This window comes from Haemaphysalis longicornis, unplaced genomic scaffold (genome assembly GCF_048455015.1).
Source record: "Haemaphysalis longicornis isolate Haplotype H1 unplaced genomic scaffold, Haemaphysalis longicornis Haplotype H1 scaffold_8, whole genome shotgun sequence".
Classification (NCBI taxonomy): domain Eukaryota; kingdom Metazoa; phylum Arthropoda; class Arachnida; order Ixodida; family Ixodidae; genus Haemaphysalis; species Haemaphysalis longicornis.
This window is the reverse complement of record NW_027526445.1, coordinates 187,147,842-187,173,041: the sequence shown is the minus strand read 5'-3', so window position 1 is coordinate 187,173,041 and position 25,200 is coordinate 187,147,842. Positions and strand designations below refer to the sequence as shown.

The 25,200-nt window shown below is 48.0% G+C and overlaps 1 protein-coding gene across 1 annotated transcript in view; it reads left to right on the top strand.

The window, feature by feature from the left end:
- Hpo (serine/threonine-protein kinase hippo) overlaps nt 1–24,803 on the top strand; it is a 28,931-nt gene extending 4,128 nt beyond the window's left edge. The window contains exons 5-11 of the mRNA XM_077681201.1: nt 1,021–1,353; nt 4,090–4,227; nt 6,736–6,855; nt 9,723–9,900; nt 13,972–14,165; nt 15,108–15,473; nt 17,742–24,803. Coding sequence (XP_077537327.1) covers nt 1,021–1,353; nt 4,090–4,227; nt 6,736–6,855; nt 9,723–9,900; nt 13,972–14,165; nt 15,108–15,473; nt 17,742–17,900 — 1,488 coding nt within the window. The 3' untranslated portion in view covers nt 17,901–24,803. The remainder of the gene's footprint in view (nt 1–1,020; nt 1,354–4,089; nt 4,228–6,735; nt 6,856–9,722; nt 9,901–13,971; nt 14,166–15,107; nt 15,474–17,741) is intronic.
- The last annotated feature ends 397 nt before the right edge of the window (nt 24,804–25,200 follow it).

The window sequence follows — 25,200 nt, the reverse complement described above, 5'->3', positions numbered from 1 at the left end:
TGGTCCATGGGAAGAGACTGCTTACGCCTTCAATTTTTTTACTTTACCTTTCATCCCCTCTGATGGTTACTTGCCTTCTTGAGTCCTGTCTTCCTCATCTTCCTTTGTCTTTTTTTTTTTCTGTTCTGTTTTTTTTTTTCCCCTCTTATCCTATCAATCCTAACACCCAGGTTGTGCCTTTTTTTTCCCCCTAGTGTATACCACGTCTACAAAAGTGGCTGAGAATTTTACATTTGGCAACATTGGTGCAAGCATTTCCATTGACAGCGGATGGTTAGCAGCATTCGCTACCTAATGTTTCATCGAGGTTGGTAGTGCGGGGGGAGGTGAAAATGACGTGTTGCTCTATGATGGCCGCTACGAGAAGTTTGGCATCAAACTTTGCCGCGTGGAGGTCAGCCTTAGGTGTTCCCGAATCACCTGCCCGAAAGGCTGGAAAGTGGGGTCCAAAACCACATTTTACCTGCTTCCAAAACTGCTTGAAGGAGCCTGTTGTCTTTCTCACCACTGATCTTGGCAGCTACTACAGTAAAACCTCGTGTTACAAGAGACACTCAAGGGAACTAAAAAACGTGTCTCTTGTATGCAACGTTGCTAACATGGAGAACATAGGAAAACCAACCAGACCGCTTTCATTCAAATGTCTCTTATAACCAAGTGTCTCTTGTGTTGAGGTTTCACTGTACTGGCAATTAGTTAATTGTGTGGTTCTTGAAACAGGGCTCAATTGAGGCAAGTCAAGTCTTCCTTAATAAGAAGCAGGATCAGTTTTGAGTTGTGCAAGGGGAGGTTTCAGACACGGCACAATAAAACAAAAAACAAGATGATTGCACTGGAAGCGCACATGATGGTGGCCTTAACTACAGTCTTTTCGATGCACGCCTCTGACTACACGCTTGCACAGTCTACAAATTTTGGTGGTTTTTCCAGCTTTGTAAACAATTTCTCACATGCCTGGTGGTGTGGCCTGCTTGCAAATGTGGCACCAGCCGATGCGTGACGTATTTGCGGCGGGTGCAGCTGACGGAGGAGGAGATTGCGACGATCCTGTCAGACACCCTGCGGGGGCTGGAGTACCTGCACCAGCGGCGCAAGATCCACCGCGACATCAAGGCGGGCAACATCCTGCTCAACACGGAGGGCCACGCCAAGCTGGCCGACTTCGGCGTGGCGGGCCAGCTGACCGACACCATGGCCAAGCGCAACACGGTCATCGGCACCCCCTTCTGGATGGCGCCCGAGGTGATCCAGGAGATCGGCTACGACTGCGTGGCCGACATCTGGAGCCTGGGCATCACCGCCCTCGAGATGGCCGAGGGGAAGCCCCCCTACGGCGACATCCACCCCATGCGGGCAAGTGCCGCTTGCTCCCTGCCTTCCTTCCTTCGGACAGGGTAGAGGGTGAGGGGGAGGCGTTCCCTCTTGGAGAGCGGTGACGAGGCCTGAAAGCGCACGTACACCCGTTGCGGTGGTGTAGCGGCGGCAGCGAAGTAATCGTGAGCTTGAAAAACAGCACGAAAAAATTAGACAAAGTAGGAGACAACCACAATTGCCGACACCCACAACTACGTCGTCCAAGAAGAACTCCGAGTTGGGCTTGTTGGTATAGGCTCCTGATCGGGACAGCGCAAAACAAAACTTGGACAGGAAAGACTGCGGGACCACGTGCTTCGTCAAGTGGTCTTTCTTGTCCAAGCTTTGTTTTGCGCTGTCCCCATCATGCACTCTGTCCAAATTTGTCAGGCTGTTTTTCAAGCAATATTGTGTACCCAACTAGCCCCATGTAAAGCTTTGGTGCGTTAATCACGAGTTCACTGAGCAAGGGTAGATGACTAACTTCTCAAAGAGAGAGATGGTCATGATCAGGCTTCCTGTGAGAGGGAGTTCTTGTGGTCTGATTGGGGCAGCTTGGACCTTGATCCTTCTAAAGGCAAGAGGACTTGAAGGAGCAGGTGTATGATACTGCATGTAATGGTCCCCAGATGTGCATAAATTTTTCAGGGGGGAGCTTTCCTAATGCTAATAGGTGCGTAGATGCTCAAAGGTGCACAGAGTAGACACTCAAAGAGCAGTGCGGGGCTCGTGAGCTGCGTGTGGCGAGCATTGCCACAGCTCTTGTGGGGGACTTTAAAAGGACCTCCACAAACATTTTTTTTTTCCCACACTTTTTAGGCACTGGAGGTTTCTGATATGATGGTATCAGTGTCCCATGATTGGCTAGGCTTGCAATATTTTGTAAATACCACTCTGTTGCCGAAACAAGCCTAAATATTGGTTCACTCCTTTTAAAATAAGAATCGTTATTACAGATGCAAGAAAAAAAAAAACAAATGGGAAATAGTAATAGAGAGCAGAAACTGCTCTCCAGCTTTGAATGCTTGCATACATTGCCTGCTCTTTTTCTGCATGGTGTATTACTATGCATCTGTGGGAGCATTCCTTTTCACATTTGCTTCCTTCACCCGTGGATGTGCTTTGCAAAAAAACGAGCCCTATACACTCGTGAGTCGTTCTTGCAGTGGGAAGCAGAAAGAGAGCGTGCAACTCGGGGCTGCTTGACTGAGACTGGCAGTGCGCCATATCACGTTTTTTTTGAGTTCCATCTGGGATAGAAAATTGTGGCTGTAGGCAGGGGTTTTTTTGGAAGGGGGGGGGGGGGTTATGCACAACGGCAGTTATGTTCAAAATTTATATTAATGGCTTATTTTCGCATACGAATTATGCACACCGGTGACATATAATAGAGAGTTATAGCAGAGTGGAGAACCGGTCCCGGTGCGGTACCTGGTAGCCAACCAGCACCACTGTGCATGCGCAGAGAGGGAAAGACCGCTAGGCGCATGTGCAGGTGCCCCGACCGTACACCAAGCACAGTAAGAAGAATAGTCCTCTGCTCTGCTAAAACTCTAATGAAAGGATGCTTTTGAATTACTTTTTTCTACGAGAAAAGACTGTTGAAAATTGAATTCCTGCCTAATGAAAGGAATAAAAGTTGGGTTTATGACTTTGGCCTCAGCAGCTAGGGATGACCATGCGTTTTATGCCCTCGCCATGCCGCAGCCACTGGGACCAGAGGTCCTACCCTTGACTGTCAGCGAAATTGTTTTTCCTGTTCAGAGCAATAGGTCTCGTGAAGTATATTTTGGGATCACTGAAAATGTTGAAGCCAGAATATATTTCATGGGGGAGATGGGGGGAGGGGGGGTGTAGAACCTCCATATGGTTAGGGCCCTGGCTGTAAGCTCTCTGTCCTCCCATGGGGCCTTGTAACTACACTAATGATGTTGTCAAGAAGTGCGAAAAGGAGCTTCCAGGCCAGGATTCTGTGGGCACTACCACTGTTGGAATGTTACACTTTTCGGTGTTCTCACTGATCCCCTTGTATGACTGTGTCAGGATGAGTGGGGCAGCAAGCAGAGACTGTAGCTCTGATGTTTGAGGTAAGAGTTGCACTTGTATATCTAAATATAAAATTGGAAAACATTTTTATTTCTGTGGCGGCCTTGATCATTCTTCTTGAGTCGACTTCCGCATCACACGAAGAGCAGGTTCATCAAAGTGATCTGAGGGGCTAGTTGGTGTATTGACATGATGTAATAAAAATGCGCATGTAAAGACGGGACAAGTGAAGGGAGACAACACACAGCGCTGTGTGTTGTCTCCCTTCACTTGTCCCGTCTTTACATGCGCATTTTTATTACACCATGAAGAACAGGTGTAGGGAGCCTTTAAGGCTGGTCGGGAAGCCATCTTGGGTTTACAAGAGGTGGTAGGGGTTGCCTTCGAATCTGTCTGGTGGGTGCCATTTTGGGAATCTAGCTTTTGTGGCTAAAAATGAACTGCTTTAGACATTTAATGTGTCAAAAATGGGGCACATTTGGGCCACCAGCATAAAGAATGTTTGAACATGAGGTGAAGCACGCATGTGGACTGCAATGCTCCTCAATCGCTTTGGGACTGCTAGCGAACTTTTGCTGCCTTTAGCAGAACATGGTGTTGGCGTCAAGTACTGCTAATGTACATTGTTCCTGGAAGGTGCGTTAAACCGAGCTGGTCTCTAAGCAGGGCGCCCTTGTGTGATCCTTGCAGGCCATCTTCATGATCCCCACCAAGCCCCCACCATCGTTTCGGGATCCGGACCGGTGGTCGCCGGAATTCATTGACTTCGTCTCGCGCTGCCTGGTGAAGAACCCGGAGGAAAGGGCCACAGCATCCGAGCTGCTCCAGGTATTGTTTGCGCACTGAAATACAATCGTGCATCCTGCCGTTCACAGGCTTCCAGAGGGCTTCCCAGGGTGCCACAATTGATGAACAGTGTGGAACGGGTCGCATGCGCTTGGAAAGCAATTGAAACCACACGCCAAGAGCTGTGGGAAGCTGCACTAGTTGCTATCACCCAATTGCTCTGTTCTGCCAGTGTGTAAAAGGCCCATGCAGACAAAACACAAGTTTGGTTCATTCAAAAGATTGCCTCATTAGAATCATACTGACAACACTTTTAATGTAAACTTCACTCAAGCTACATAATTAGGAAAAAGGGGAATGGCCACGCGACCCACTAGCTCATTTCTTGCAACAGAACCTATGATGTCATACCAGCCAGCTCTGCGAATGGCTGAGGCCGGCAAATGCAAATTAGGCAGTGCTTATAAGCTTGCCGAACGAGCTGTTTGTGCTTAAATTTAGGGCCTATGCTTTTTATAGCACTAAGAATGGTGGGGTAATCAATGATAGTTAGGAAAATAGCGTAAACATAGAAGTACCGCTGTGTACTGCTGTTGGTACTGTGCACAATATGCTTGTTTTAGCGGCACAGAACTGTGGCGCTTTGGGGTTGTCTCAGATGACACTGGCGGAATGGCTAAGTAATGGTGTCTTACGTGACCATATTTGTCGAGCGAACACTATGTTTCATGAAACGACCTTAACAAAAACAAGCCAGGTACAAGTATGGCCAAAAACAAAGCAAAGGCAGAAAATGGCCCGCCGCAGTATGGTGGCGCCATCTAGGTTGACTAATGGTAAACAAGGCTCTGCAGCAGCTTGAAGACCTGTTCTTGTGATGTCATTGCAGATGTCAGGAAAACGCGCCATTTGGCGGAGAATCAAAATTTTAACTTACATTAATTAATTTCTCAGTGAATAAAGCATCATTTGCTTGCGGAAAAGCGCTGGGAGCACTATCAAACACAAAATCTTTCGAATAAAACAAACTTGTATTTTGTCTGCATGACCCCTTTAAGTACATATTGCTGTATGTTGCTGTGGTAGGGGTGTGAAAGTTGTGCCTATTGAACAAAGCTGGTATGATTGAGCTGTGGTTGTTATGCAGAAAATAGCCATATGATTGAGCTGTGGTTGTTATGCAGAAAATAGCCATAATATTAGGAATCTGTGAATAGGTGAGCTCCGAATTCAAACCAGCTAATGACTGCTTAAGCATCATATAGCATTCCAGGCTGCAGTTAAATCTCGATGGCACAAATTACGTGGTGCTGCTAATTTTATTTAAAAATACTTCGCAGTGAAAAATTTGCAGTTATAAGCCAGTGGTTTAACCTAGGGGGGGAATATGATGTTTGGACATGTGCATATCAGGAAACTCTCAAATGAGAATGTTGCACTCACTTGAAGCCTGCTTTATTAGAAGAAATGCATTATCCCTCATGCTGACAGCCTGTGTATTTTTTTTCCTATAGCAGTAGGGAATTTTCTCTTTACTAAAAGGTTGATTTATATTGTGAGAGCAGTTGTCAAAGTGTGGAGGACATATATTTTCTTGCAGTTGCCTTAGCCAAAAGTGCGCCATAGATGTGAGCAAATATTTTCCTCTTCAAACTCTGACATTTTCTCGTCAGACATAACACACACACACGCATGTACATAAAACAAAGCTTCTATTTACCTGGTTAAGCTTGGAAAAAGACGCAAGTCATGTGATGAAGCCAACTTTATTAGTAGTATAGTAAATTTCAGGTGCTCAGAGAAGTTAAATATACTCTGTACTGACAAAGTACACCGTGAATTCAGCCCAATACCGAAACACATTTTGCGAGGCATTCAAAGTTCCAAGAAACTTGCACACCTCCGGTCTTGACCCCACCATAACTGCAGAAAAAAATGAACAACAGCAGACCAAGTGGGTCAATGCGGGTTTGTTGGTACATCACACGAGCTCTGCTGAACCTGTGTCAACATTCACAATGGCGGCATTGCGAGTTGTAGTGCAGAGGTATGAGGAGGGCTGGGATGCCTGTTTTAGGAGCAAAGCCCCTTTGGGGGCTAGGACTGCTGGTGTCTCCTGTCGTCGTCGTCATCATAATCATTGTTTGTCTCATGTACTCATGGCACTAAAACACCGGGACACTCGTTTACGCCTCGCGCTAGAGAGCTTCGTGCTTCAAAGACCAGGGACTTTTACAGCAAAGCTGTATACCTGTACAACGGTTCCATAACTGTTGGCAAAGATGCCAAGGCGCCAAGAATATACTTATACACTGCATGCTTTGCCCCTCACCAGGCTTCACCTTAGTGGTGATGGCCCGGGATTTTTTGATCTAGGAACTTCCTGAATTGAAGAACAGTGCCTGCTGCCAAGATTGGCACATCTGCGTTCTGCGGCTCTATAATAACATGCATGGCTGGCCCGCTTGTTTGCCTCCCCCTTGGGTGTCCTTCCTTTCTTGAGTGAGCCAGGCCCTCCTCCTCCTTTTTCCTGCCTTCCCTGCTGCGCAGCACGTGTTCATCAGCAGTGCCAAGCCGGTGACGATCCTTCAGCAGATGATCGTCGAGGCCCGGGACATCCAGGAGGACGAGGCGTACCGCAAGGACCGCAGGGGAAGCACGGGCGAGGCCGTGAGTGCCCCTCGCCTCTTCCGTTTCCCCTGTCACTAGTCACTAGCCTGTTGCTAGTGTGACTAGTGTCACTAGTGTTGACAGGGGAGTCTGCAAAACAGCCCTGTGACTTTGGAGGAATTCGGCATTGGCGTGACTGGCAATGCCATTGCGGGTATGCAAAGGAACCCTTTTGTTGGAAAAACTTGGGCAAAACGGCACATCGCTAATATATCGCAGTCTGCGCTCGTTCGAAATTAATGTTGGAAGGGGGAAACAAAAAGCAGTTTGCCGTAGTTGAAAAGGTCATAAGAAACGTATTTTAAGATTTTTATTCAACCGAGCTGGCTGTTTTCTTGCTCTTAGGTTTAACGTGATAAAAATTTGTTATTTACACAGCCATTGATGTGAGTGCCGCACAAAGAACAAAACTTAGTTTATCACCTTCATTGACAAAGACAGTAATGGTGACTGTTTTTGCACTGGCATAATATCTTAGCAAAGGCTAGCTAAGCTTGGCTACTTTTAATGAAGAATGCGCTTTGTTGCCGTCTGCCGTTTACTGCTACCTTTCAGCTTTGATGGTGCAGAAAGGCAAGAACACGTGGTTGTGACAGAAGTCCAAACCCAGAGCCTCCAAGTTGGGCTTTTGTTGTCCTGCCAGTTAAGCTAGGCGGTCAGCTGACCTCTGCTGTTTGTGCGTTTACCATGACAGGTGCTATGAATGGCAGCAACATTTGAGTGCGATCACTGGCACTACTCGAACCTTCTTCGCAGCGTCTGAGTAGGCTGCGAAGGCATTTTCAGCTGCTGATGGCAAGATTTTGTGCAGAGGAGCTACTGTGGCACACATTGGGCAATCTTTGGCGCACCCCAAGGATCGCCCACCCCTTAAAATTGGGCTAGCTTCGACGCCTTCGAAAGCCTCTGCGACTACACTGCCAACGTCTCGATTTTGAACAAGATTGCAACCTGTCCAGCTTGTCTGGGAAGAGGAGGAGGAAGGTGTAGGAGATGGGAAGAACAGATGAGCGGGGAGATACCGTCTTGGCATCGTTTAAGCGAAGCAGCATCTTGACAAGGCTTTGCGGTTCTGAAGACGGCAAGTTCAACCACAGCCAGTGCCTGGCCTTTGTGAGCACGGAACCGGTGAGGGCACTTGGAGTTCGGGAGAGCATGGTGTATAGAGCGCTGCAGCTCGTGTTCGACTTGGACAGCGATGCAGTGTTCGATGCCTTCAGTGACGATGAGTGAACAAAAGAAACACGAATCATCTGCAGTAGCCGACCGTTTTTTTCAGACTCCGAAAATTCGGACTTGCTGGACATTAAGGACTTTCCCGAGGAACTGCCAGTTGTCCCATAGGAGTAAAGACTCGCGGATTTTTCAGACTGCTCTTTTATTAAGACTATTTTTCGTTCCCCTCCAGGTCTGAAGTCTGTCTGCTACTGTTGAATGTGTAGATGCGGTCAGTTATTTATCCTTTGCACTTTCGATCCAAAAGTTCGCCCGTCTCATATTTTTTCATATCTCTGCAGTTTTGGTTGGCGGTACGGCCATTTTTTTGTAATTTTTCCCACCTGACCCGAAAGTTCGCCCATGCCGTATTTTTCACTTGATGTCTCTGTAGCTTGGGTGGGCATTCTTTCGGAACTTTACGGTAGCAGATTGTAACAAAGCTGATAGCAGACGCAGGTAACACCCAGAAGGAGGAGAGCGTGAAATGCAAAAGTCTGCGGGGCCAGTTGCAATGCCAGATTCGTGCTGCAAGCCCAGTGACATAGCAGTGTGAAAAAAGGAGTGACTCTGAAGATTTAGCTCTGGGTGTGCAGTGTAAGACCACCTCCACTGCACCAAAAGCGCTTCAGCCATGGCCGTTGCACTAGCGTGTTTCCCAGCTCGTTTTTTGGCAGGCGGTAATATTGTGCAAGCTGTCAAGGCAGCCAGGTCGCACTTTGGGAAGATCTTTTCGTACAGTTTTCCCTGAATCAGGGTTGTTTTATTCTGTCTGCTATAAGATTTAGGGTTACGCGCCTCCCTTTTGAGGGTAAGAAAAAGGAAAGATGACAAGGCAGGGGAGGGTGTGTGCTCCTACAAAAGCGAGCACAGCAGCGAAGTCCTTGTTGTGCGCGTTCATGCCCGGCGTTGAGGAGGCCTGACAGCCCTGCCTTCGCTTCTCTTTAAGCTACACTGGTCACCACTGGCACTTTCACGATACACCTCCAAGGTGAAGAAGGGGGTTGGGGGGCAGCTAGTGACCTTCGTGCCCCAGAACTTGCAGGTAATTAGTGGGGAGCTTTTAATGTTTGGTGCAATCTATTTGGAGCACCAGTGGGCGTTTCCAGTGGCATAGGAGGACCAACATTGTGGTGAAATGGAGCAACTTAACAACGACACAAGAAGGAGGAATCAAGCAGGACAACCATGGTTTCGTTTAATTTCTTCTTGTGTCTTTGTTAAGCTGCACTGTTTTCCTACAATGTTAGATGACCAGGTCACCCGACTGTCCATTCGTTGGCACAGGAGTACCGTTGTGAAATTGGGTCCATTGTGAGGAAGGCACGTGCCGCCAGGTGTGGCGAGGAATGGGAAGCGTGGTATGGGAGAGGACTGTGGAAGAAGGGAGTCCGAAGCCACTGGAAAGAAAGAATAACAGTATTTACATCAGACTGCATTGCTTTATACTAGTAACATGGCGTGCGAAAGTTCCTCGTACTTCTTCTCTTTACTGTGTATTGTCCCCGAATCATATCCTCTTGTTCATTGTTATGTGCGACACAATAAAATGCAATAAGGACCTTGTCATTTGCGTGCCATGGGAGAGGGCGGTACTCCCCCCTTCCCCCACGCCCTGATGACCCGACACTTGTTCCCCCTTGGTGGTGCAGTTCTTGGACGACGACGAGGTGGACGCCGGCACCATGGTGAAGCTGGGTGCCGATCCAGGCACCCTGGTTCCTGACCGCTCGGGTGGCGGGGACGCGCCGGCCGGCAGTGACCTCGAGTCCGATCTGGGCACGCTGGTCATCAACAGCGATGGCGAGGAAGACGACTCCACCATGAAGAGTGAGTGGGCCGAGGGACGGGGGGCTCCTCGCACCAGCTGAGCTTTTCCGCCCTCGTGTTAGTGGGAATGAGTTGCACAGAGTTTTATCTCAATACCGTGTTTTCGCACGTATAACCCGCACCAAAAATGCGAAACTTCAGTGGCAAAGTAGGGGTGCGGATAATACGCGGGTTTCTCCTTTAGTGCAGCTTCACGGCAATGCGCGTTGTGCTGTGAAGCTTCTACGCAGTAACACTGACTAAGCCTTCCATGGTAGCAATTGCGCAAGTGAGAGCTCTAGCGAGAGCAGTGACAATGAGTGAATCGTGACTTTCGCCTCACAGTCAATGTATTCTGCTTGCTAAATATATGCTTTTTTTTGTCTACATAGTATGTGATGTGTTGCTAGAGCAGTAGCTTTGGTGCAGCCTGTGCGGGCTGTCCGCGAGTATTTATTTATTTTTTTCAGTGGGTTAAAAGTGCGGGTGCGGATTATATGCAGTAGTGGGTTATACGCGCGAAAATACGGTACAGTTAAACCTCGTTATAACGAAATTGAAGGGGCGCCGCGATTTGCTCGTTATAGCCAATATTTCGTTATAACCGTAGCCGACATTTACTGCAAATAATACGCATTGTAGTTGCCTAAAACAAAAAGCGGAATAGCATCTTGCCGCACGGCGGTATTTAGTAAAATAAACACATTCCGGAGGTAAAAAGGAAAAGTCACGAACCTACTTTATTGTAGTTCGAAACTCGTATTTCAAACAGACTTGGCTCGAAGAAGTCCGTAATTGGACGTTGATGCACCTTCCTGATGCGAGCGATGGCTCGCTCAGCTGCGGCCGCTATGTTCACGCCATCTTCGCCGCCCTCGTGCGCGCCGAAGTAGCGGCGCAGCACGTCCACCGCATCTAGTGCCTCCGACGCTGTCCTTAGCGCTTCCTTTCACGCCACGTGCAACAGCACTGACGATGGACTCAGTTGCTCACGATGGTGGACAGCGTACTCGTCCACACGTTAGTCTCTTGCCACCTTACCACGGAGTGCACCTTACTTTCCTTCGCGCCCGATGCGACGCCTGTTATCATAGCGATCTTCTGTTCAAGCATGATAGTCTTTCGCTTTCGCTTCCCGCCTGTCGCACTCGCATTGTTGGAATCACGCGAGCAGTACGATAAAAGATAAGGCTGAAGACTGCCAAAACCCACGCACACACAACTACGCAGCGACGTCGACAATACGAACAGGGGCTCAGGGGGAGGGGAGAAGAGGAAGGCGACGCATTGGGGCTCTTCTCGGACTCACCGCGGATAGTCCGTGGGTAGTCCGAGGATTCCCCGAAGCCATAGGGGTGCATGTGAAAATCAAACGTCGGACTGCTTCTCGGGAAGCCCGCGGTGAGTTCCCATTGTCTGCATGCCGTGCGCAGTGAGAGGAGGGTGGGGATAGCTTCGCGGGCGCAGCGTCCGCATGGCACGCCGTCCAGCTTCGCGCGCGTGGCGGGAGTTTTGAACTGATAATACAGTTGCCGCGTCGCGCGCTGTCTCAAATCCGCGTTGCGCAGTTTAAAAATTAGCTCAAAATTTGATTTCTCAACAAAATTTGTTTGTTATATCTCGTAACGAGCAAGTTTTACCTCGTTAAAACGAGGTTTTAAATACCTTGGTTTCTATGGGGACTTTCAAGGGGAATTACGATTTGCTCGTTATATCCATTATTTCGTTATAGCCTGTCTCGTTATAACGAGGTTTAACTGTATATACTGTTCGGAAATCTAGCGTCGGGGTCTAGGTGAGGCGTGCTTCGGCAAGCGTGCCATCATGTACTGGGTAGGAACGTTCCACTTGTCTTTGACATGGCTCACAAAAAGGCTCGAGAGTTGGTTGTGGTTGCAAGGACACAACAATGCAATCTTAAATCATTATTTAAAAGTAGTTTAAATACTAGAAAAACAGAGCGAGGAGATTTATTTGTCGGGAATTATTTGCAAGCTTCGTGCAAAACGAACAACAAATAAAAAGATTACCGTTTTTTTTGTTGTTGTTCGCACTTTTCGCACAAGATTTTTCGCACAACGGGAAACTTTCCTTCTTTGGGCCCACCAAACACATGGCGATCCCTGTCCATTGCCAGCAGCGTACGCGCACTGGGTCAACACTGAAGTGCCGCCCAGCCGTGCGGTTTCCGTGTGCTTCAACACATGCTCCACCACTTTCATTTTAAAACCGGATGTATAGCTCATGTACTGGCCAATTGCACACCGCGCACCAGGAGCACAAGCAAAAGGTCGGAAGGCACCCGAACAAAACCATGGAAATCGCGGAACAGCATAAAGCAGTGAAGGAGTGCGGAGTACGTTTGGGGCTTTGTTCGCACGCTGCCCAAACAGCAGTGCCACAGAGCAGGGAAGGAGTACAGAGTGCACTTGGGGCTTTGTTCGCAAACAGCAGCGTTTGAAAATTTGTTTTGTGTTCAGCACGTAGCACTCTGCAAGCGCGCAATTTTTAAATTGTGAGCCACGGCATGCGCGCTCATGTCTACGGCTACTGTTGAGATTTCTCATTAGAACGCGTTGTTTAGCTTTTCTGTATGCACTGTGGCATGATATCAAGTTACTGCGATCACCTACGGCATCAGCAACCATGCCGAGATAAGAACATATTCTCGCTGCATTTTTTGTGCAAGGTTACAAGAAAGTAAATTCTCAAGAAGAAAAGGGGGGAGGGGGTTCATTACGCGAATAAATACGGTATGTCCTGCATTTACAGGCCTTGTCTGCAACGCGTCCACCTGAACAAACCCTGGGAAATAAGCAATTAAAATGGGCTCCACTTGCCACAGCTGGCACGAATGCAGGCACTGGTGGGCCACGCTTCATTCGTGCAGGACCAGGCACCATTAATGACCCATGTGGCTTGTGTGTCACTGTAAGACAGGCTGTAGATGTAGAGGGGCGTGGAGATGTACTAACAACCCTCGAGCAGTGTGAAACCCCACCACGGTGAAACTCTTGGATTCTTCATGTCATTATTGTTTATCTAAGTCACACCTCATGCAAGCCCACTGGTCATTCATTCACTGTGCAGAAAGAAGAACCGGCTTGGAATTTTTTCTTTCTTTCTGAGCTTTGGTGGGGGGGGCAGTCTTTAAAATGGTGGACTGGTCACAGCAAGGGCTTGGAGGAGATGAGCAAATACAGTAGAACTTTGTTCAAATGTTTTTAAAGAAATGCGAGGGAGAAATGTGCTATCCAGGAAAACGTACTATGTATATCCGATAAGAAACGTTCCATGGGGAATTTTTAGTGTACGAAAAATTCCCCATAAAAATAGAACGTACTAATTGGGAAATCATATGAACCGAGAATGGATCAGTGGCATTCTACTGTACTGCCACAATAAATTGAGAAGGGAGCAAGGTGTGTCGACTCTACAGCTGTTTTGGTTCCTGCTACAGCGTGGTAGAATAATTTGTGGATGAATACTATCACGTAGTACATAGCTTTTGAATAGGTTCATTGCCTGCTACGTAACAGCATGGTCATATCGCCTCCTTTACTTTGGCAGTAGTTGGGTCAGGTGCTGGGGGCCGTGCACATCGGCAGTAAAAATGACATTTATTTCCAGATATTGATAATCTGCTCGAGTTTCACAACCCTTCGAGGCAAGCCAAATCGTAAAAAAAGATAAAAATGTGTGGGCTTTACTAGGCTATGTAGACATTCTTTTGTTGCAATCGAGATTTCGGTAGACTCGCTGCAGAAAAATAAAAAGAAGACGGAGAAGCATTTGTACTTTGAACTGAAGTTCTACTACCAGCTGATACTCTCTTGTTTGCTCGTATTTCAATGTAATTTGAGCTGAAATATCAGTGCACTCACAACTCCAGGGATTAGTGAAGTTGGGCCTGGAAGTGATGTTACTTCTGCCTCAAGAAATGCCGATGTGCCAAGATTTGGGAGCACATCAAAGATCCCCAGGTGGTCAAAATTAATCCAGAGCCCTCTACTAAGGTGCACCTTCTAGCCCTGCAGGTGTAGCGTTGGTGCGTTCAGCCCCCTAAATTTGATTGGACACCCTTTACACCAGGGCACGACACCTCGACGGGTGAGCGCAAGGAGAGCTACCGGCCCTACTTCCTGGACCACTTCGACAAGAAGGAGCGCGAGCAGCAGGGGAGCGGTGGCAGCAGCTCCAAGGCGTCCCCCCGGCACGACGGCACCCCGCACCCAAACTACTTTCCCTCAGATCTGTCCCAGGCACTGGCCGCCACGGCGCCTCAGGTGAATGGGCCGACCCCCTCTCTCTCTGCCTCCCTCCCCACTGCCTCTCCCTCTCTCCCCCCTCTCTTCAGGGCACCACAATTTGTTGTCCCATTTTATCCCTCCCCACATTTCTTGCCGCTCAGTATCAAATGCTGAAAGTGGTTGGCTGAGACAAAAGTGGAACCCAATTAGAGCAAGCTTTAGAAAAATGAGGTCGGCCTCAGCTTGCTCTGGGATGTGCTCTGAAATGTCACGAAAAAATGGAAGGGAAATGGCAGAGAGAAATGGCCAGCTTTAGTTATTTATCTCTGAGCAAACATAGATTGTTGGTCATGAAACAAACGCCAAAGCAAAAGGTTATTCAGCATTTAGCATCCCTCTAAAAGTTCAGTGATGACACCATTCTGGCTGCGAGTTGCATGAATACCAACATTGGAAAGTTGTGCAGTCCAAAGTGCGAAGTGTTAGACTGTGCGATTCTTCTTCACGGGCTTGTCTCTCCTGCTGTTTCTTCTCAATACCAAGGAGCATCAGAAAGGGGAAACTGCACAGCACGGTGTCGCTGGCTTTGATAGTGGCCGATGCCAGCCAAGCGTTGGCGGCAAAAAGGCACGAGCATTCCAGCAGTGAATGCCTGCAGTTACCCCCCATGCTATTTGCGGATGCGACGTGGGCCTGTATTTAGGCCTACAGGAAGTTTCATCAGTGGAGCAAATCGATTTCCTGGTTCCGGTGCACGTTGAAGATCACCAGGTAGTCAAAATTAATCCGGGGGGCACGCCTCACTATGGCAGCACACCTCAAAGCCCAGGTACAGCTTTGGTGCATTAGACTCGTTGAAATAATGAATACACGAATTGATTTTCTGGCTGCTTTGGGTCGGTGTGACCTTGTTGCCTGTCCGAGGTTTTGCCCGAGATGCGGGTTGTGATTGGTTGTCCCGTGTGCGTGCTATCGCAGACGCGGCAGTCGGGAGGCGGGAACAGCGCCTACGGGTCGGCCCCTCCCCCGCAGGAGCAGCAGAAGGCGGTGCTGTCGCAGGAGCACTTTGCCCAGCAGCTGCAGCGGCAGCTGAACCAGATGAGCGCCCCGCTGTCGGCCAGCGTGGCCTCCCAGGCCGAGCAGCTGCTGCTGCAGCAGAGGCTGCTCCAGCAGCAGCAGCAGCTGCAGCAGCTGCAGCAGCTGCAGCGCATGCAGCACCAGCTGCAGCAGCAGCAGCAGCCGCCGCCCGCACAGCTCCCCCTGAGCACCACCCAGAACCTGGACCTGGGGCCCCGGTTCCAGCAGAGGGGCGGCGGGGCCTTCATGGAGGGCGACTTCGACTACGTGAGTGGCAGAGTGTCCCTCCTCGTAGAGCGTGCGCACGCACCCACCCAGTCCACTGCCACTTGCTCGGCAAGCGAGTGAGTGGCTCCGCTAAGGAATTCATCGTGCTAGCAATCATTGAATGGGACGAAGTGAAGGAGAGATGATGCACATGCTGGAAAGAGACGGGACTCACTCCAGCGCGCGTTTCGTCTCTTCTTCGGTTGGTCCTGTTTGATAATCGCTAGCACGATGAGTTCCTTAGTTAGCGCCCAACTTGCCCAACTTTCCGCTTGAGCAGCTCTGCGCGGGGATTTCGCTGCTCCTAGGGCGTCACAGTGGTGTGTGTCATTGTGGTTGCTCACCACTCTTTCCGCTGGAGGTGGGCAACAGTCCTCCCACCACCACTGTGGTGGGGAGTAGCCCAATCAGCCACGGCCCTGTGTATGAGGGGCAGACGCCACTTGTCACTACATTCGGGGTGGTGGCGGCGTCAGTGCAAAAGGCAACACTTACAGGCAGACCTTTCCTTGGAGCTGGTATTAGTTCGTATGAACGATGATTCCAGTAAAAGACGTGATGTCACGTTTCATTTTCATGTCACAGAACTGCGTGCCGTTTGACGTCCCATGCACTCTATTTCGGTTCTGCCTCGGCAACACATATTTCACCTACTGCTCGGAGTTCTACTCGCAGACGCACGGAACAGCCATGGGCGCTTCCACCTCAGTAATGACCGGAAATATTGTCATGGAAGCTCTGGAAGAACAAGTCCTTTCAAGTTTTACACCACAACCGAAGGTATTCTACCACTATGTGGATGGTTGTTTTTGCATCCTGCAGAAAGAAAACTCATCCCGCTTTTGACAAGCTCCGAATGCCGTCGAGGCAAAACTTCAATTCACAGTTGAGTACGAAGAAGATGATCATCTGCCATTCCTCGACGTCTTGGTGGAACGCGGAAATGATGAGCTCTCCTTCAGTGTGTACCGCAAGCCAACACACACCGGGAAGTACTTGGACTTCCAATCGAACCACCCGGTTGCTCACTAAAGAGCCATCGTTTCATAGCTGGTGACCTGTGCGAGAAGAATCTGCAAAGACGGGAACAATCTGCACACGGAACTTAAAATGGTACGCTGGGAACTTTCTGGCAACAGCTACCCTCAACATTTTGTGGAAAGAATCGAGAAGCAAATACTACAACCAAAGACTGCCAATCGTAAGGTCTTCACCGCTACTGCCGGCATTCTGTATTTACGTGGTATAAGCGAAGCTTTGGCCCATATTTTTGCGGATTATGACCTACGCATTGGGCATGTGCCAGTCAGCAAGCTTTGGAACGAGCTCGCAAAATTCAAAGACCTTGTCACGATTTAGCCCCGCATTCGTGAACCTGGGAGGGTAGGGGTACCCTCCAGCCGAGAGACGACATGCAGCGTGCTAGTGGTGACGGTGAATGACCGCGAGCAGCCGTGCTCGGCGGTGTTTATTCGCCAGCCGTCGCACAATGTTTCCCACCGAGCCTGGTGGGGCCACCGAACTTAGCGGCCAATGAATATCAGGGTTTGGGGGCGCCACACACTTGTCACAGACCTGCTGCCTGATAATCTTTTTCCCGGCATTGTCTATCGCATCCTCTGCGCTGATTGCAACCAAGTTTACATTGGTGAAGCAGGAAAGTTCCCCAGAAGGATGAAAGAGCACCAACGCGACGGGAAAAACCAAAAAGTGACCTCGAATGCGATTGCTGAGCATGTGCACAAGCAGCAGCATGTTATTGACTGGGACAATGCTGCAGTACTATCCAAAGAACGAAACGTGACATCACGTCTTTTACTGGAATCATCATTCATACAAACGCGCTCTGATATGATGAATCAAAATGAAGGGACGTTGCCATTGATGTACATGTGGTCGTTGCGTCACAAACTTCACCTTTAAATTTGACAACTTGTTTATTTTTGCCTCTTTGTGAACAAGGAACCCGTATGGGTTCCGAAACGTCTTTATACTTTCTTATAGCGTGAAACTTATGAGTTCTGAAAACCCATTGAAAATCTGCCAGCTGCAAGCCTGTGGCCGCGAGATTGCGTTGAGTGTCTAGCGGTGGCAGGAAAGCCGTATCCTCGAATCTAAGCCGACCACCGACTTTCGTGAACGACTTTAAAAAAAAAAGAATCAGCTAGATTCAAGTAAATATGGTAGTGAACATGATAGTATCAGAGATGGTGCGATTCGCTGCAGTTGTGGGTCACAGCAGCTTACTGTGTTGTTCTTCCCTGGCAGCTCAAGTATCTCAGCTACGAGGAGCTTGGTCAGCGCATGTCCAGCCTCGACTCGGACATGGAGCGAGAGATCGAGGACCTCCGGCGCCGTTACCATGCCAAGCGGCAGCCCATTCTAGACGCCATGGACACCAAGAAGAAGCGGCAGCAAGACTTTTGACACCCCCCCACTGCCTCCCTCTGTCACGCCTGCCTTGACCTCCAGAGCGCTGCCTTCTCGTCACAAAGTACATTTCTTCGCTGAGGAACTTCTGAAATTTAGAATAGTGTATGATAGACATTTAGTCTCTTTTTGACCTGACGCTGCTGACAGTCTGTTCCGAATGTGTGTTGCTGTGCTCTCGAAAGCAGCGGTGTAACGGCAATCGGACACTGGGGCCTTTTCTCAGCCACTTGAAAGCACACGCTCGGCTAAAAGTGGTGCCGCAGGAATTTTTAACCCTTTTGGTCTTTAGATTGCGCAGTTCTTGTGTCTTTGGAAACTCGAGTGGCATTTTTACACCTTGAGAAATACTGTTAATCTAGTCCAGGTTTCAGAAGGCATTTCTAGGGGTAGAATTTACATCAGTGGTGGTTTTTTAACCGGTGTGCGGTGCATAGAATTTTGGCCGTAGTGAATACAACTAGCTGGTCTTGGTCTGTGTTTATTTTTTTGAACGAAAGTTGAGGCTCATGACAAATTAAGGCTGGCCAATAGGTGTACAGTAGGCTTACTTATAAAGGACCCAGTAGCAGTGAGATAAAAGCACACAAATGGCAGTTTCTGCTGCTGCTTTATATATTCTTTCAATCCTATTTTAGCCTCGCAATTTCGACGACAAATCTCGAGGCAAAAAACAAGAGCTGCTTGAAAATTTGCGAAGTTTGTGCAGTTGTAAATTGTGCCATTAAATGAATGCAAGTGAAAATTAGCCAGGATGAAAATACCGGCCAGCTTGTGGCCAACAGTGTGCGGACTGCGCCTGAAAATGTTGGTGTTGCTTATTTGGCTTGTTGAAAGCCAGGACAAGTCCCTGCAGTTATGAATGATACAGCTGAACATGTGAACATCTTGGCAATCATAGGTTGTGGGGACGATCTCAACTTAGTCGATCATATCAGCTGCCAATGTGGGGGCTCAAAAAGAGAGGTTATCTCATTGAGAAGGCTCAGCATGTTTCCAGAAGTGGGCATTCTATCTCCTTGATCCGTGCTTGGTTCCTAAAAGTGATGATGTCATCCATCCTGTAGCACGTATGCAATTGGCGAAGCGTGGGAGAGCAGGCCACACCACTGCCGCACAGCTCTTTTCCAGATAGCTCGGAACATTGTCTGTGCGCAAGTTTCAGATATTGTAATGAGTGGGGTCAGTGCACCAATCCCCTTTGGAGGGCTTGAGGGAAGCAGGCACAGGCGCTTGTGAAGGCACGAGCCGTTGGCTGGTGCTTCACAAGCGCAGTGCGCACGTTGACAGCTTTGTTACGACGTAAATAAATTTTAAATTTCGATCCCTGTTCTGAGGGCTGTAACTAACCGTAAACCGGTGGGATTAACCGAGTTTTGTTCTTTGTGAGTGGGCTACACTGTGCAGGCTAGAGCAATGGAACCAAGCTACGGTTGGTTCGATTTTGGGCATGCCAAGCAGAGCAGCAGTAACTAACGTGTGCACCTAGAGAAGAAACTTGGAGACGAACGAATGGAATGCAAGGGTTTGTGCTTCCCCCTGACGCCTGTTCAGTGGTGGAAGCATTGCTGGGGTCAAGGGAAGCAAAGTAAGTCTTCGTCCCCATCACTGGTCTCGCTCCTTCCCCGTTCTGGCTCGAATTATTGAGCACCCCTTGGTGGGGGAAGCTGGATCGCCGCTTCCCTGATAAGTGGTGTGAAAGGCATCCACTGTCACGGGATCCCATCTGCCTTTTATGTTGAAACACCACTGTTCCTCGTCAGGGGTAGGATCGTAATGGTGCTTCTCATTCTAGTGCAGGGAGGAATGACGATGCGTAAATGTTGCATCCAGAGTTACTCGATATGTACCTGTCGCGAAACTCCCCATAGGCCCCATGTATCAAAAACCGGGCCACAGTTGCTCCCCCTGCCCTGGGGGCAAACAGGGGCAAGTTGACGATCCTGCCACCTATCGACGGAAAGTTAAAGCAGCACTAAAGTGCTTGCGACTGCTGCTGCAAGCCGTAACAGAAAAACCATTGAAACTTAATAAATATTACCTAACCTAGTGTTTCCTAATTTAAAAAGCAAGCTTTATATTATTAAGTCGTGTTTTAAAGTAAATGTTTAGCAAAGTTCAGTTTTTGTAGCGTGAAGCTACACTGGCCGAGGTTGAGCATTTTCGCGTGGCTTCTGGACAGCCGTGCTGTGCATGCGCGACGAGCAGTGACATCTCACGGCGCACAGCTGGCGCGCCACAGCTGTTGCCGCCACAGCGACTGGACTGGACTGGACTGGAAATCGTTTTAGCAGCAGTAAGCATGATCGTCAGCTAATCCTAGACAACCAGGAAAGCTAAGAATAACCAGCTGAACCTTAGCTCACGCTACGTATATTCTGGCGTAGCTGAGCTAAGCCACTGCTAATTTTTTTGTGCCCTAGGTGCCAATGTGCCAATACACTTGTCCCTCAGCTTCAATGAAGCTGTGGGGCAAGTGTATTGCCCCTCAGCCTCCACTCAGGGGGCAATACAGAAGGGTGGATTGTGGTGCAATACTGAGGAGTATTGCCCCATAATCCACCCATACTCTGAAGCGGAGTTTCGCAACTGGTGTATATTGAAGAAATCTGGTTGCATCCTCACGGCAACCCTGATAAGGACCCCAGCACTGCTTAGCCACATTGCTCCGATGGTTGCCAAGGGCAGACAACTTTTTTTACTCAAGCATGTTTGTGGTGGCATTGCTGTGCCAAACTAAGCATGTTCTGGCTTGCGTAATCGAGGTTACTCGTTAGCCGACACTCGTGGGTTGGAAAGCTGAGATCTGTGTACACCCTCTTCAACACTTCTTTCAACAAGCTTAGAACGTGTTAGATCTTGCAGTGTGGTCCCCTTTGACAGGTTCTTCAGTGCAGCCCATCCGGGCTTTTTCTAATATTTTGATCATTGTTTATGCTTGTTTAGTAGAACCTCACTTGGCTGTACCTGCTGGAAAAGCAAAATTTCTATGTACAAAATGATAGTATGGCCTAGCTGGCTACGCTAAACATAGGAAGGCTCACCTGAGAGTTCGACATGGCTAGTACTTTTAAGGGGGGACACTGGTCCTCAGGACATTGTTGTTTTTAACCCACGTGCTTGAGATTTACACATTAGGTGTACTCTAACATCCTAAGTGCAAATATGCTGTCAGTTTTTGTCTATGTTGTCTAAGTTCAGAGTTGTGCAACATGTTATAGTATTCCGTTTCAGGCAATTTTTTCATTATCTACCTATGAAATAGTCATAGGTAGATAATGGTAGATAGGTAGACCAGGGAGTGCAACTGTACCACAATAGTACTTGTAGCATTGCTTCTGGACATGCTGTAAACTTAATAAATGTCAGGTCATCAATTGCCAATGTTTTTGTAAAACTAACTGCATAATCTCTTGTGCTAGCAAAAAGAAATTCTACATTTTTGCGGTTTTATTGCACTGTTCAGTTCAAGCTTTCAAGTGCAGCAAAAATGATACAAATCCAACTGGTACGTCCCGAGATATTGTATCCGATGGTTGCCAAGGGGGGAAAAATTGTTTCTGAAAAAACAGGGCACAGAAGTTTGGAAAAACATGCAAAAGTGGTCATTTAGGCAACTTCACAAAGAGCAGCAGCATTGTAAATACTTACGGCGCAACTATAATATTTTGCAGGTACATTCTTTGGGATTAGTAGACTGCAAATAAAATTAATACTGAAAATGAATTTCTTGGCAAATTTTCGCTCCTCAAGACCAGTGTCCCCTCTTAAATCATAAGCAACAGCTTTAAGCAAGTACGTGCATGCTAGTGAGGTTTTACTCTAGAACCATCTGTTTTGATTCTGTCAAAGTTCGCTGCAGCATTGTTTCACAGCACTTAAGTGGCACGCCCTGAGTTTATGTGTGAAACTTGCGAAGGTGTTATTTTGTACTCATCCTGAATGGCATTTGTGGATAAGTTGTTGCTGCCACAGCTCCGGAATCAACCTCCCGCATTTCAAGGGATCCCATCCGCCGTGTGTGGCTGGTCGCGCCAGTGGTCCGTTTTGGAAATGGTGTACATACGCACATTGACGCTGATTTACTTAGTAAAACTGGAAGTGCCTTGTCTTTTGCTAGATACGAACAGCGAATGGTGCAACCCGTACTTCCATCTCCCAATGACTTAGTTGTCAAAAAAAGCTGCCAAATCGGTGAGAATGCTTTGCCTGTTTGTCTGTGAAAAGGAGGGGAGGGGGTTGTACATCACGGTGTAAGGAGTACAGGGTAGTCACGAAAATCTGCACTATAACCAAGACAGGCTTGAACCGAGCTACATATGTGCAACCTACCTTTCAAACATTCTTCGCTTACGGTCTCACAAGCAAGACGCTTGGGCACGGTGTTTGTTTGAACTTTGCAAGGTTCTTCAAAATCACAAACGGTCTTTTTTTTTTTTGAGAAAGTGTGTTTGCTGTTTTAGAAGAATGGATGCTGCAGCAGCAGAAGTCTGGCCGGTTCTTGCATGCTACCTCGTTTGCTGGTGATGCTTATTGGCACACCATTTTGACAGAGAAAACTTGTGGAGTGTCTGCTAGCTATTTCCCGAGTAGCAAAAAGGAAAAAGAATGATTGGCGATCTGCCGAGTGTCCTGGTATGAAATTGCGTCGCAGCAGTTTACCTGAGTCTTTCCAAAGGAAATGGCCAGTCATTGGTTATCCTGGGGCTTCAAACAAAACGCAAGAGCTAAAGCGCAGTGCTTTTTTTTTTTTTTCTTTCTCAAAGGTCAAAGCAGTGGGGAAGGCATGCTGCGTCGAATGGCTGATTTTCGCTCTTGTTTTATTTTGCAACCCAGAAAGACGTGCCAGCTGCTTTGATCCATTAGTGGGCACTTCAGAAACCTTACACAACTAATATTGTGCTTCAGGCAATTGTGTTTCAGGTGGTATGATTATTGATTGAGTTCTGTGGGGGGGAAAACTGGTTGTTGCTAAAACCCACTGTATATCCCGTCCTTCAGTGTGAGTGGTTACGTTATAAAGGGTGTGCACTGTATTTAGATGGTGGAATTCAACTCCGTATAGCACCCAAATTCCTTCATATGAATTCATAAGTTATTTGTTGTTTTTGTTTCAACGCTGATGAGGCTGCGCACATTGCGTCCTTATTGTTGGCAGTGAGGGGGCCAACAGCATGAACCTGTGTCTTGCTAAAAGTGCCGCTGGCTTTTTCAGTGATTGAATCCGGCTCCCTGCATTGGAGCATTTTCCAGTCGATAAATTGGTTTCCCAGCAGAATGTCTACAATGTGTATCACTCGGCCATGCGCTCGTGCATTCGATGCACCATTTACGCAGAACACTTTGCTGCGTGTTTGCGATGGGTCGACAAAAAGGTCATTTCTGGCCCTGCTGCTGTTTACACGCACCTATTGACATGCAGAGCAGGGAAAGCAGAGAGCTGAGAGTGCCTCATCCATCCACCAGCAGGCCAAACACTTGTTGACGATTGAGCACCGTATGTGCCAATGACAGCTGTGCTCCTTGAAATAGGTGCACCTTGACCACATTTTGACTCACAAAATGCGCCTAGACAGCAGTGTTTTCCCCAGTGATGAGGTATGACAGTAAAGTTTCGGCACATGCCCTAGAAAGATGTTATCTTTTTGCTTTTCGGGACGTGGAAAGAATACTGGCACCAAATTTTCGTGTCGTGTTTTTTTTACTGCTTTGGGTGCCTAGCAGCCCAGCAATCATAGAATGGCACATTAGATGGTTGATCAGAGCGTAAGTTATTACAGCTTCATTTATTTGTGTCAGTTTCGGTTTCGACGAAGTGAACACTGAGGCGGCCGCCGTGACGGGAAGGCGCTCTTGATGTCGCTGCTCTCGTTGCACCACGGCCGGTCTGGACGTGTGCGCTAAATCGGCCATACTCGCACGCGCTCAGGCAGCATGACGTCAGTCCCAAAACAGTGACGCGATGCACAAGGCAGAGCAGTGCGCGCCAACAGCCAGTGCCTTGGCTACATCACGAGAGCCCCAATGTCAACAGTTTGGGGCTAGGCGCACGGCGAGACACTCAACACGTCATGCTGACGCCGATGTCGAAGCGATATCTGTTCTGAGCCTGCATGCAAAGACTTGATTTATAATATGTTGCCCTAAATAGTTGCTGTTGAAACTTCCTGGGAGATGTCTCCATGTACAAAGGAAGCTTTTTACATAGTTATCTCAGCTTTGAAATTTCGTGTCAGTACTCCTTGAATCACGGCAGGTGTCGCCACCTATACTCCTTACACCGTGATGTACGTACAGCCACCAAAAGTTTACAAACCAGGAAAATGGCAATTTTAGGTTATATTTCTCTTCCAGTAGCAGCTCGACAAACTTCCATGTGCATGTGAGATGTCGTATAGTTACTAAAGTAATGAAGAGTACGGCACATGGTAACCTGGGCTCCCACGTGGCCGAGAAATAATCCAAAATTGCTGCTTTCGTGGTCCATAAGCTTTTGATCGAGGGTGTGCATGTGTTTTGGGATGGTGAGAACTCTTAAGGAATAAAAATAAAAAGCTCAGTGGCGGCAGACACCTGCTTTATTAAAGGGCCATTAGTGAATTTCCTGTACTCATATTCAAGGCTGCATTGTGTTATTGAATTCGTGTAGTCTTTACTTCACTCCCTAACAGCGGCCCATCATTGCCTTTGTACCATATTTGTAGATCTTGAAGGAGCAGGGGTTACTCGTGGCCGCTATCTCCGTCAGCATTGACATCACGCTAACCTGTTTTTATGCTGTGTCAGTCTTAAGGATTTCTGTGTTCACCCATTCTTGGAATAGCACTGACCTTCTGTTTGTTTGCGCCCAGTTTATACGAGTTGAATGTGTTTGCAATGAATTAAATTCTACCCTGCGTACTGGTGAGTGTGTTGTCATAGCCAATGCAGTACAACGCTGCTGGGAAACGGCAGCTTCGAATTTAATGTCCTCTTGAAAAGAGAGGGCCTAAATCAGCTGAAAACGCTCGCAACATGACCTACTTCTAAACTTTAACACGATATAGTAACCATGTTGTTACTAGTAACCATGTTGTTAACTCCTTTAGTGCTTTTTCAAAGGTACCCCATGTTTGGTGGTGAAAGGAAGACAGAACTTAAAGGCACGCAATTTCTTCTGCAAAAGGATAAGCTAGCCATGTAAAGCAAACAAAAGCAAAAGCATGCAGTTGGCAGTTAAAGGAGCCATGAAGAGAAAACACAAGTTTGGTTCATTCAAAAGATTGTCTCGTTAGAATCATACTGACACCACTTTTAA